At 37.6% G+C, this 12,151-nt stretch overlaps 1 protein-coding gene across 3 annotated transcripts in view; it reads left to right on the top strand.

Annotated features, from left to right (window-relative positions):
* The window catches only part of ORC3 (origin recognition complex subunit 3), a 35,370-nt gene that overhangs the window by 17,495 nt on the left and 5,724 nt on the right, over positions 1 to 12,151 (top strand). For 2 of the 3 annotated variants that reach the window (XM_058801165.1, XM_058801167.1), the window contains exons 12-17: positions 1,820 to 1,936; positions 2,841 to 2,920; positions 6,654 to 6,787; positions 9,145 to 9,230; positions 9,702 to 9,799; positions 10,699 to 10,840. In XM_058801165.1, coding sequence (XP_058657148.1) covers positions 1,820 to 1,936; positions 2,841 to 2,920; positions 6,654 to 6,787; positions 9,145 to 9,230; positions 9,702 to 9,799; positions 10,699 to 10,840 — 657 coding nt within the window. The remainder of the gene's footprint in view (positions 1 to 1,819; positions 1,937 to 2,840; positions 2,921 to 6,653; positions 6,788 to 9,144; positions 9,231 to 9,701; positions 9,800 to 10,698; positions 10,841 to 12,151) is intronic. The other variant, XM_058801166.1, reaches the window with a different exon arrangement.

Here is a 12,151-nt window from a genome sequence, read left to right as displayed (position 1 = left end):
ATTAATGAGGTGCTGTTTATTCTGATGTCATGCTAATCTACAGTGTCATGCCCAGCTTTGGAAACACTTTCAAAATCACTATAGTAATCTTTCATGTGAACTTTGTGTTTCAGCACCAGGTCACTTTAGTCTTTTAAGCCTTCCAGCTTAGCCCCTAAACCTGCAATACACTTTATCAGCCTCATTTATACCATGTTGTTACCACTTTTTTTAATAACTATGGAAAGAGTTTCACCTATTAAAAATTATCAGTTTTGAAAGCAATTTTAAAAATTTGTTTAAAATTACATCGTAATTTTAAACAAATCTGTCTGAAATGTTTCATGGCAAATTTAATTTGAAACTATGTAAACGTGGCAATCTATGTCTTTTATTTCTGTTCTGGAAATAATATTGCATCGTTTTCTAATTGCATTTTCAAACTCTTCTAAAATGGGTTATGCCTTTTCACTTCATTATTTGGCAAAATACATTGCTATTTACTTATATTAACTACATCGTCTTGAGCTATGACCAAGATGAGGGAAATACAGATGTGTTAATTCTTGGGGTTTGGGGAAATAAGGTTGATGAAGCAGCATTAGAGAGAGCTTTTCTTAGCTTATTTTGTGGTGGGGATAATTTTTTTCATAATGATCCTACTTAAAATTAAAATACAGACTTTTGAATGTCTGCCCTAAGGTTTTAGAGGTTGCCTTAACAGTTGTTATATCAGTGACTCTTAAATTTCTCTTAAATGGGGAGAAAGATTGTTAATGCTTTTAATAATTTAAAACTTTTTTTAACATCAGAAAGCTCTCTGTAGCACTATCTTTGGTACTTTCAATCTTTGCAATGTGAAGAAAACCTTTTCTTTCTATGCATCTGTACTTCCTTATATTGCCTTTAGACAAGGTTTTGCTTTTCTTTTATCTTTAATACCCTTTGTTTCACTTTCAGTCTAGAAAACTTCAGTGGCTTATTTTGTTTTTCTCTTTCCATTTGGAATAGTTTGCTCAGAGTTAGGCAAAAGGGTAATTAAATGCGTAGAGGATTCTGTGGTTTTTCCTCTTTATTTTTGACTGAAGACAGAGGAAAGAAGATCTTTGGATTCACAGACTTAAATGTAATGACCACAAAGACTAGATGACTTCAGTACAGTTACCAGAATTTTTGAGTGTGGCTTTCCAGAAGCAATATGTGCTTGTATGGCTGGCCAGTGATAATGTGGTGCCATCCAGAAAATTAGTAGCAGTAGTCAATAACTTCTATTTCTTAAATGTGATTTTTTTTTTTTATTTCTGTTGTTCTCGACACATGAGTAAGCAAAATCAAATAAAAAACACATAGGAAAATCAACTGAATATTTCTTTGCTTTCTGTGAAGTGGTCTTTTTTTGTACATGTAACTAATAAAAACAACAGCCACCCACAATATAAGAAATTAATTTTAAATGCATTTGTAGCATAAAAATTCAAGTTTTCGAGTAAAAGTAGCTATGTAACTTCTCATTGCCTGCTAAAGGAATAGTGTATTCTCTCATTGTTATGAGATGACATTTCAAGTCTAAAGGCCTAAATATAGTTGAAAATGGTAGAATACTAATGCTAGCCAATAGCAAATCTCTGCTGAGCTGGAGGAAGAAAGTAGAGGTAACAATATGCAATGAGAATGCAGTGAACTGTTGAAATACAGCTCATTTGCTTAGTGGTCTCCATTTAAGATTGATGATTTAAATCATAACACAGTACAATATCAAAAGTTCAGAGTAATATTAAGTGCTTTATGGGAGTTTTAAATGGATGTCAGAATTACTTTTAAAATTATTCTATCACTGTAGGAAGAAACAGAGAAGTTGCTGGAGGACTTACATGTTTACCATGAAAATTATGTTCGAATTCTGAGATGTCTTCATGTTTTCACATCTTCTCTTCCGAAGTATCCTTTGGGCAAGCAGGTGATGTTGTGTTATACGTGAGTCTTGTTGGGTTGTTGTTATTGTGATTTTGGTTTGTTTTGTTTGTTTTTTTTCCCTCAAAGTATGACAGTTAAATAAATATTTACTCTTTATTTATTAATGTGCTGGTTTGCCCCCTGCTTCTTAAAATGGAGAGAGATGCTCTCTTTCTATGGGCAGAGGATGAGAGTGTGTGGTTTCTTTACTGGCATGGATGATATCCTGTCAGTCAACAGGAAGGAGTTTCCAGGAGGAGGCAGGTGCACAGATCAGCAAGAGGATCCACACATTGACTTTCCCACATCTGAGGTTACCTGTATGCATTGCTGTGTACACTCTTCTACCACCTATTAGTTCACTGGTCAAATTCAGATGAAGAGACTGAGTTTTTAGCAGCCTTCTGTACAGAAAAAAAGCAATTGTAGGAGGAACAGTGATAGTGCTCTGTTAATAGTCCTATTGCTCTGATGTCATTTATTCCACCTTCTCATGCTAAGCAATTTCTTCCGCTAGCAGAGCAATTATATATTCTGTGCATGTGCACCTGTCTCTCAGTTCTCAATGTATTCCATACTGTTACTAGAATCTGTCACTGACTACAAAAGCATCATGAACTGTTTGAGAATAAAAGGATATTTTAGCTGGGGTATTTGATTGGAGTTCCTTTCTGTTCACTGCAGTTAACTTCACCTGAGTTTTACTTGTTTGGAACCTGGTGCAGAGCAAGTCTCTAGCAGAAGTTTAGTTCTGGAAGATATTAAGAGCTGTCATTCCTTTTGCAGTCATTCTCCATCTTTGGAAAACAGGCTCTAAAGAAATTGCATATTGCTTTGAACAGCTTGTTGTAAGATTCCCATACTACTTTGTAAAACACTTTATCCTTTCTTCACCTTCTGCATAACAGATCAGGGAGTTGCACTGTGCTTGTTTGGAAAACCGAGTGTGGGAGACAGAGGAGTATGAGTCATCTCTTCAACTAGCAAGGTGATTTTTTTTTCCCATTTTGTTTTAATACCACCGTACACATGGAAAGTATCAGTCATCAGTTATTCTGGAACTTAAAGCTGAGGCTATTACCTGTTCACAGCTAGTTTTAGGGTTGTTTGCAAGTGTAATTGTCTGCTGTTTTCAGTTTGGTTTTCTACTGATTTCTGTGAAATTTGGGCAGGTTCTCATATCTCCTATGCCCTGAGTAATTTTGCTGAAACCACAGAGATTACTTTGTGTGAATGAGAATGAGTTGGGTTTTGTCTTTTAAAGTATGATTGTGGTAGATATTATCAATCAGATTATTAGTCTTAGTTGTTTTAAATTCTAATCTGGTGTGAAAATTAGAATCACTTCCCAGTGAACAGTAGCTGAGGTCTTTCTTTTTTTATTTTACTGCTTTCCTTCTCTTCCTGATTTGCCTTAACAGTTTTTACAGGTACTGAGTTAATTTTTTCTGATACTGTGAGCATAGGACTTTAGGAGAGGCTATACTTGTGTTGTCTGTCAGTGTTTAAAATGCCAAAGTTGTCAAAGCCACTTTTCTTGATAGAAAACCTTTCAATTGCAATGTTGCAGCTAAAGACTTCTAAATGTGCTTTCAACAGACACATGGCAATGTCTGTCTCCTGATAGCTGCGCTCATTCAAATGATCCCTTGGCTTTGTCACACAACCCCATAACTGTAAATGCCTCCCCCAGACCCCCTGAGCTGCTCAGGTTTGATGTGTCTGGCAGTAAAACTGCACAGAAAAACCATTTCAGTGGTGGATGGAGGGTAGCTTTCTGGGCTGATACACACACACAAGGAAACACACTCTTCAAACTGTACTTTAGCCATACTGAGTGGTTCTTGCACATAGCCACTTTTCTGTGTTCTTTACCCTCATCCCTTTGAAAGGATTACATGCTTGAGTTGTCATTTCTGCAGTCTTTCCTTTGTGTTCCTTCTCTGATTCTCCTGAATCTTGACAGCACTGAGTCACCTCTCGGCTCTTGCCCACAAATGTGTCATTCTGCTTTCTCTACTATCTGTAATCTCTTAATAACTCTTGGCCTTTTTCCCCTCTCTTTTTTCTTCTCCTTTGTTTAATTTGCTTTCATCCTCTCTGAATTCATCTGTCTCTTCTCCTATCTCAAAGCTGATGCTGCCATCAGATTTTGGCTTGCTCCCCTTTTAATGTTATCTGTTCATCTCCCTCCTGTTGTTCTTCTGGTCCTGGCTCCCACTGTGGGAGCCTCTGATAGAAATACAGTGATGATAGTCTCTGCTTTCATAGATGGTGATTCTATGATTTTTATATTTTTTAATTCAGAAATTTTGTCATTTTCCTAGCAAAACTTGTCCAACACAACTTCTTCAAGTACTTGGAATTCTAGTTGTGATTATAATTTTTTCAGCTGTTAACTTCTGTTTGCCTTTTTACAAATAATTCCTCTCATCTCTGCTTTTTCTGTATAGAATCTTGCTGTTATCTTTGAGAAGAAAATTATAAAATGTGGTCTTTCCCCTTCTACTCACAATCTGTTTTTTCCCCTTTTGCTCAGGTTTAAAAGTTGCTCGCTGTTCCTTAATATCTCTGCCTTCCTGGGAGTCACATCACCTGTTGATATCCTTATGTTCACCCTTCCCCATCCCTTAATCCTTTTCAGTGTTTTTCTGGAATCCATCTTTTTTTTTTCCTCGTATTTAGAAAGTAGAAAACGGAGAAGCTTTAGATCAGCTTATTTCTCATTTTCTAACAGGGTACCTCTTTTGCCTTTTATGAATTATGTTTGAATGTAAGGTTTTAAGTTTCTGAATTGTGTTTCTTTTGTGATTGGCTTCTCTACTTCAGCCTTTCCCTGAACAGGCTTTTATGCCTTCTGCTAGAAGTCTCTTCCCAAAGGTGGTGTTTCAGGTAATCTCACTTGAGCAATCTAGACAGTAGTTACTCTACCTGAGTTTTCCAAAGTGTAAAAGATGCCATGGGGTGACAGAGAATGTGTGAGCTTCAGTTCATTTTGCATTAATTCCATCACAGGAGGGTTGGAGAGCGTCTCACTCGATTGGTTATGTGGAGTTAACTGGCTGGGACATCTCATCAACCTTTTGGGTGGCAAAACTTCAAGGACTGTCTGCCCTATTGTCTTCTGTCTAGATACTGTACTCTGGTTTTTGTCTGCTAATTATGGGTGGCTTTTCATCACATGCTGCTTATCACAGTCCTGCCCTTCTGTGGCTGGTGCTGACCAACATGGTATTGCTTCTTCAGGTGATTTCCCTCTTCAGTTTTCAGAAGGAGTTTCTGTGGACTTCATTGTAGTTTCCTTTCTTCTCTTGCATAACTTGTCTGAATAATCAGAGTTAGATTTATTTACTGCCTTTTGGTGATCTGAGATCTTCCTTCCTGCTTTAAATCTGACTCCTCACCAAATGAAAATCTTAACCCCACTGATACCTGGCATACCTTGCAGTAATCTCAAACCTAAAAGGTTGCAAAGGATCTTTACTGTTTTGTCATATGTGATAGCTGCCTTCTTGCCTATTCTTTGGGCCCTGTAATCCCATTGTTGTTCATAAGCTTTTCTAGAACTTGCAGTTTCCTTTTGAATAACAGTAGGAAAATAAATTTGTTCTTTCCCATTTGCAGATCTCCAGATCCACTTATTTTCTCTCCGTATTGGGTGTTTAACTGCAGTGTTTTGTCTGGCCTGGAACAAGGCTATCTTGTTTACCCATTATAGTACAAGACAGTTTCAAAATGTTTTGTGTGGTCAAGGTCATACTTTCTGTTGTTAACTCCTGATGCTTTTCTGTACAAAACAAGTGCATCTGAAGACAATACCTGACTTGCAAAAGTCTGTAACCCTGAAGCAGATAAACTGAAGTTTTAAATTTTAACCTTTAGAAGTATTTAGTATCCATTGCCAGACAACTCAAATTGCAGTTGTCCCTCCAGATATCCACAGAGCTTCCCCAGCCTCTTCTGAATTCTTCCTTAAATTTCTTAGCCAGTTTTTAGGTAGCTGATGAGGAAACCCACTGCTTGAGACACTGACCACCGTCATTGCTTTGTTATCTTTTACATTAGGATTTTGAGACTGGGCAGTGCTCAGTGACACTTGGGAGAGGCCCTCATAACTAAATACTAAGTAAATGCTGAGCTGGAGGTTGGGCTAGATCTCAAGAGATCCCTTAAAACTTCAGTGGTTCTGGGATTCTAGTGATGGTTAAATTTACAGCAATTAAATACAGAAAAAAGCATACAGATTTCATTTGAGAGTAATTCTGAGTCACAGAGATTAATTTTGTAGATGTGTTTACATAGTGAATTTTTTTTTACCATTTCATTTACTGGTTTAGGGAATGAGTTCTGAACCCTACCATGATTTGGTTTTGAGTGTTGGGTTTTTTAAAATTTTGTTTTGATGTCTGACTCACAGTTTCAAAAATTGCAACTCCTGTGTCCAGCAAGTGTTTTTAGATAATCAGGAAAACTACTCTTCTGCAAGAAAATGTAAAGGACATCATCACCAAAACTAATTGGTTTGTTTCTTACTATTAATGACAGCAGGCAAAAAACCCCTGACTTTGCTGCAAGACTGAATATTTGTAATCCTGGAGATTTTTTCTTTTAAAAGGAATTTTTCAATTTGTTTTTATTTTTTTAACTTTTTTCAACTAAGAACATTGAAAGCTGTTTCATCATTCTGGTTTTCAACTTCAGCCAGCAATTGTGTCTTTTAGGATGCTGAATAAGACTGATTTGGTAACCATGCTCCAACAATGTGTGGAAATTTTGATGTCATCTTCTGGAAAGGAGTTTGATAGGGCAGTAGAAAAGTTGAAGGAGTTCCTGACCCAGTTTCAGAATCTAGAAGGTGGGTGTGTACCATCATGTATTCCATTACAGATTATATAAAAGCTATTTTGTAATCTGACCAATGAGTAATCTGACCATTTTCCCTGAGATAGCCTGTCATCATATGAAACCATCATATTTGCAGGATTTTTTTTAATACATGCACAAATTTAGGAAATGTTTATATTCTCTACTGGTATGTGGTTTGTGTTTTTTATAATACGGAGGAGTGATGTAAGATAAGAAATTGGACAGATCAGCAAACATTATCCCCTAAATCTCTCATACATGTATTTTGAGCATTTTAACAGATGTTGTAGTTGCTAAAAACAAACTGGTTTTAAAGATACATAGCAGCAGACAGGCAAGGACTGCATAAGCAGTCCTTATGACATGGAATTTAATCCCAGTGTTTGTAAGGTTCCTTCCCCTGCACGTTCAGAGCTAGGACCCCAGGTGCCAGTTGTCAGCTCTGCTGACAGGCTGTGACCTGTCAAGCCCCTAGATTTGATTGTTCGTGGTCCAGGACACATTTCAAAGTTTGGCAAGGCAAGTGAGTAGCAGCATTCTGTCTTTCAGAGGCAGGTTAACTGAAACTGCTGCATTTTCTCTGAAACACGAGTATGATGTATTCCAGCATTCTTCTGGAATAGGAATGTTGTTGCTTTCCCTGGATTATGGAGAAGCACTCCTCAAAGATTGGCTTTTGAAGATTAATTGGTTATCATCTAGTCTGTTTATGCATATTAATTAAGCTCATTACCAGTGTGGTTGCTGTACAGCATTTGGACAAGTAGGCAGCAACCCCCAAGTGTAGTCAGTATTAATTAAAGTGGTCACATCACACTGTAGGGTTAACTGGGGTTGTCCAAAAGAATCAGCTCTTGTCTGTACTGTGTATTTTCATCACTTTGAAAAAGCTGTGTATATCACTGCTGGTACAAGCACTGAGGAATCTGAACTATGATGGAAAACCAAAGGTTTGTCTAGTTTGGAAAAAAAGAATTCAAGCAAAAGGCTTTTAAGTAGTTGGATTCTTATCTTGAGGAAATGAATAAGGAACAACAGGTTTGGGGATTCAGAACTGCAGAACTATAAAGCAAAAAAGACAGTATTTATGTTTACTTAGGATTTGAAGATGAGTTTAAAATAGAGAAGGTCTACTGAATCCATGAATGATCTTAGTTTCTTTTCAAAGTGGATTTAATTTAAGCTCCAAAGGAGAAGTGAGAAGTTAAGATATACTGTACATGAATGGATTGCTGCATTAGATAACTTTTTACTTTATATTTATGTGATGGTGTTGATCTTTAGTGAGGGTTCTCAGACGTCTGCCAAAAATGTGATGTACCCAAATTGCCCACAGAGCTCCTAAAGTGAAAGGATATAAAAATACTGTATTTTATAACAACAACAGAATCCATTGTCCTGACTGCCTAATGAACTGAAAAACATAAAATCGTGAAGCTTGAACAAATGAAATATCTTCACATTCAGTCTATTTTGAGCTGCAGGATTTGTAAAATAAAAAAATATATTGGTGTACTAGTGGAGAGGAAGTTTTCTGATTTGAAGTCTTCAACACTCAGATGAATGTCCACAGGACCCTGGAAGATACCAAATTGTTCTCTGCAGGTCACCAAAAAAGCTTTTAAATATCATGATTGTCACTGCTGATAGAGCTTTACCTGTGATGTGTGGGTGGAATCTCCATCTGCCATCTTCTTGAATAAGGCAAGAAATCTAGATTCCTTTTTTTCTGATTATCACTCATCCTGGCACTGATTGTGCTTTGGGAGGTTTGGCTTTTTTGATTTTACCTAAAAATTACTAAGAATTGGTGTAATTGATCACCGAACTACGTGTCCATGAAGATGTAATTTTCTTATAAATTAAGGTGAGAATAAAACTGGGCAATGAAGTACCTTAGCATGCTTCTGTTTGCTACTCTGGTTGCAGTTTCTGCATTAGGTAGGGACAACTCATTTCTTACTCATTATTTTTCTGCACATGAGAAGGAAAAAAAAATTTCAGCATGTGGCTTTTTAAAAAAAGCATGAGTAGTACCTAGTCCTAATGTGTCAAATTAGCAAATGTTGAGGGTATGACCTAGGATGACCTAAACAGAATTAAAGTGATGTGCAAGGCTTGTGCTGGGCCTTTGCTGAAGGGCTGAATTGTTACTTAATCACCGTTGGCTAAGCTGTACCGCAGACTCCTTTTTTAACAATCTTCTGCAAGATGCAAGACCCAAAAGCTACCTGTTGTTGGGTCTGTGTGAACAAGGAACTGCTGAGTGCTTTGAAGAGTTCTTGGGGTTAGGAGGTTTATGTAGGAAAAGTTTACCCCACATATCAAACTTTAGTTTTGTTCTAGTAGCAGAAGCTTCCCAAGAACGACATGTGTCTGTATCGCCACAAAAGGAGCTCCAGAAGAAGACAGACCTTTATCACCTTCAGAAGGTTAGGCCTGCCTAGGCTTTACTGACTGGTTCCTTAAATTAATGTTTTAAAATGTTCATAGTTAGTTCTTCCCAGCTTGCTGGATCTCTGAGTAAAGGGTTGTGTGTGAATGTCTCATCTTAAAAATGAATGAATAAGTACCAACTATGTATTTCAGGCCTTCCTGACACATAGAAAATTATAGAAAATAATCTATCATAAACCAGGATTTTGAAATGCAAATTAGATGTTTTTATTTAACTTGTAATTTAGACATTCTGCCTAACACATATTTCTTTGAATTTCTCGAACTCCTACGGATTTGAGAAATGAATACATTGGCCGAAATAAAAATAACTGCATGATTACATTTCAAACATCATCAGTGAGAACATGCCAGCAAAAATTAATTATACATGTTAAACACATAGATTGTGTTCTCCAGAGAATAACTGCCTCCTATGTAGTCTTATGCACCACTTTTTTTTAAAGACTTTGTTGGAGTTGAAGGAATCAAGGAGGTCTAAGAAACTGACAAAGTTTGAAATGCTTCGTTTTGAAGTTGTTGACTATATAGACAGTCTTGTAAGGTGAGCCTTCCTGTTTTATATTCCTGCATTAGTTTGCACTATAAGTTGCAAATGAAATTTTACTAACATGTTAATCTTGTCAAAATTGTGTCTCACTCCCTGTGGCACACTTTTTTTTTCTCTTCCTATTCTTTCTTTGAGGGCTCTAAAAATAATAACTAAAAAAACCCAAACCAAGTGAACGACACCTCTTTTCCAAGAGATCAGTTGAAGTAATTAGAGTACAAATGGACCAACCTGCTTTGGCTGCTGAGACAGTGTTGAGGGAGGAGTGGGTATAAGTGGCAAAATAAAGTCAAGAGTCTTTACCCTAATCTTTGCTGATCTGTTCTGCTTACAAAACTGTACAGATGTCAAGTGTGATATCCTGTCCATTTTGGGAACTGTTTTGGTGAGCAAACCATAGCAGATGCAGTTTTGGAGGCAGCTCTGAAGTGGAAAATGTGAAAGGCTTGTTGTGGTGGGGGAAGAGATGAAGGCATTTGTTAATTATAGAGGGTGGGGGGAGGCAGAGAAGCTAACAGAAGTATCACTGCCAAGCAAAAAGCTTCAGCTAGGAAGGCCAAGATGATCACAGACTCATGGTGCGGCCTTGAGATGGATAAATAACATCTGTGGAGTACTTGACTGGGTTAGCACTGTAGCTGCTGCCCTTATTTTTGAATTTGTCAGTGTCCCAGCTAGAGTTCTGTGCTAAATCCATTAGATATAGGGTTGATAATAACAGATTTCTCTGCTTAAGAGTTTATTTCAGTGCTGTTCATCTTGTTTTTCAGAGATTTTTCAGTATTGGATGGGAAAGATGCATTTTTATAGTCTGACAGCAGTAGACTTGTGTTGTTTCCCTTCAGCTGAAGCTTGTGTCTCCCCCACACCCCCCCTACCTCCTGCTTTTCCAGAAGATACCTTGTTCCTGCAGACGAGAGGACCCTGCACGAGATCGTGTACTTCAACGGCGCCGCCGTTCTGCGCGGGCACCTGAACGCGGCGCCCAGGACGGCGCTGCACACGGCGCTCAACAGCCCCCACTGGTACCTCAAGGTGAGCAGCTGCAGGCTGTGTGAGCGTGCTGGGCAGGCTGAGTTTGTGCTTCATGCATCTTGGCACATGCTCAGCTGTTCTGCAGAGAGCTAGCAAGTGCTGATAAGCAGCTGGGGACTTTGTTCAAGGAGCTGGGGAATCTGTCTGGCGAAGGTAATTCTGGGAAGGAATCCATTTTTCAGAGCGTGTCCCAGCCATGATATTTTCTTTCTTCTGTAGATGTAGCAGAACACTAATTTTGTCCTCCACTGCAATTAGGATGACTGTCCACAGGGAAAAATAAAGTGTCTGTTACTCTTTTCAGAGACTTTCTTAATAGGGCTGGTGCTCAGTCCTCACTATGTAGATTAGCTGTAAGGTAAAGGGTGTTCAGGTGGAGTCATAACGTTAAAATAGCATAATTACAGCGTATTTGACCAAGTCCTTTGTTTTCCTCTATAATTTTATTTTAATCCTTTTTGTACATTGATATCCTATGTTTTCTGAGTCCAAGAAAAGGATCAGCTTAACCCTGTCCTTTTCTATAAGAGAAAAGCAGACTGTTTTCCGCTTCTTTCATAAGTAAAACTGAAAGTATGACCGAAAGAAAGAAATACCCTAGGATTTGGAAAAGGAGTGAACATACATTTCTTTTTACTTGATTATAGAAGTTGCTTGAACTTGTTCTTATTGCCTAACATTTTTCCTAAAAAATGCATCATAATTTTGAAGAAAATATTGGTTGTGGCTGTATCAGAGTAATGCACTATTGGATCAAAGCTAACGCTATCAGGAACTGTAAAGGCTGATAAAGATCAGCCTTTGAAATCTACATTTGTATTGAAATCTGATTTGTATTGGGTTTGCTGGCACTGTCCTCGATTTGAATGAAGGTTATCAGTTTTGCTGTGTGCAGGAGTTATTACTAAAAGCATTTACAGAGCTTATTTGTGAGAACAGTAGTTAGCAAGTTACCATTAAAGAAACCTAATATGAACCTCAGTAATTTATATTTTTAGAAAACCTGTAAACACATAGACTAGGACAGCCAAGAAAATGTAACTACTGATGTCTTTAATAAGTAGTCTGTTCTCTTTGATGAGTTGACAAGATTTAAAGCCCTTTGTCATCCTGTACTTTGTACTTGGACATGCTTTAACATATTTCCAGCATTTTCTGAGAAGATTGTGAAGTTTTGGCATAGCTTCTAACAGTAGCAGTATTGGCTGAGTACCTTGCTTAGCATTTTAATCCAAGTGAGTCAAATATTTTCTGTCTATGACTTCTACGTGGTTGTGTTTTTCTGCACTGTGACCAGAGCAAAGTTCTCCA

The sequence above is a fragment of the Ammospiza caudacuta genome, chromosome 3 (genome assembly GCF_027887145.1).
Source record: "Ammospiza caudacuta isolate bAmmCau1 chromosome 3, bAmmCau1.pri, whole genome shotgun sequence".
Taxonomy (NCBI): domain Eukaryota; kingdom Metazoa; phylum Chordata; class Aves; order Passeriformes; family Passerellidae; genus Ammospiza; species Ammospiza caudacuta.
The sequence above is the reverse complement of the archived record's forward strand: the minus strand, read 5'-3'. Positions and strand labels throughout refer to the sequence as shown.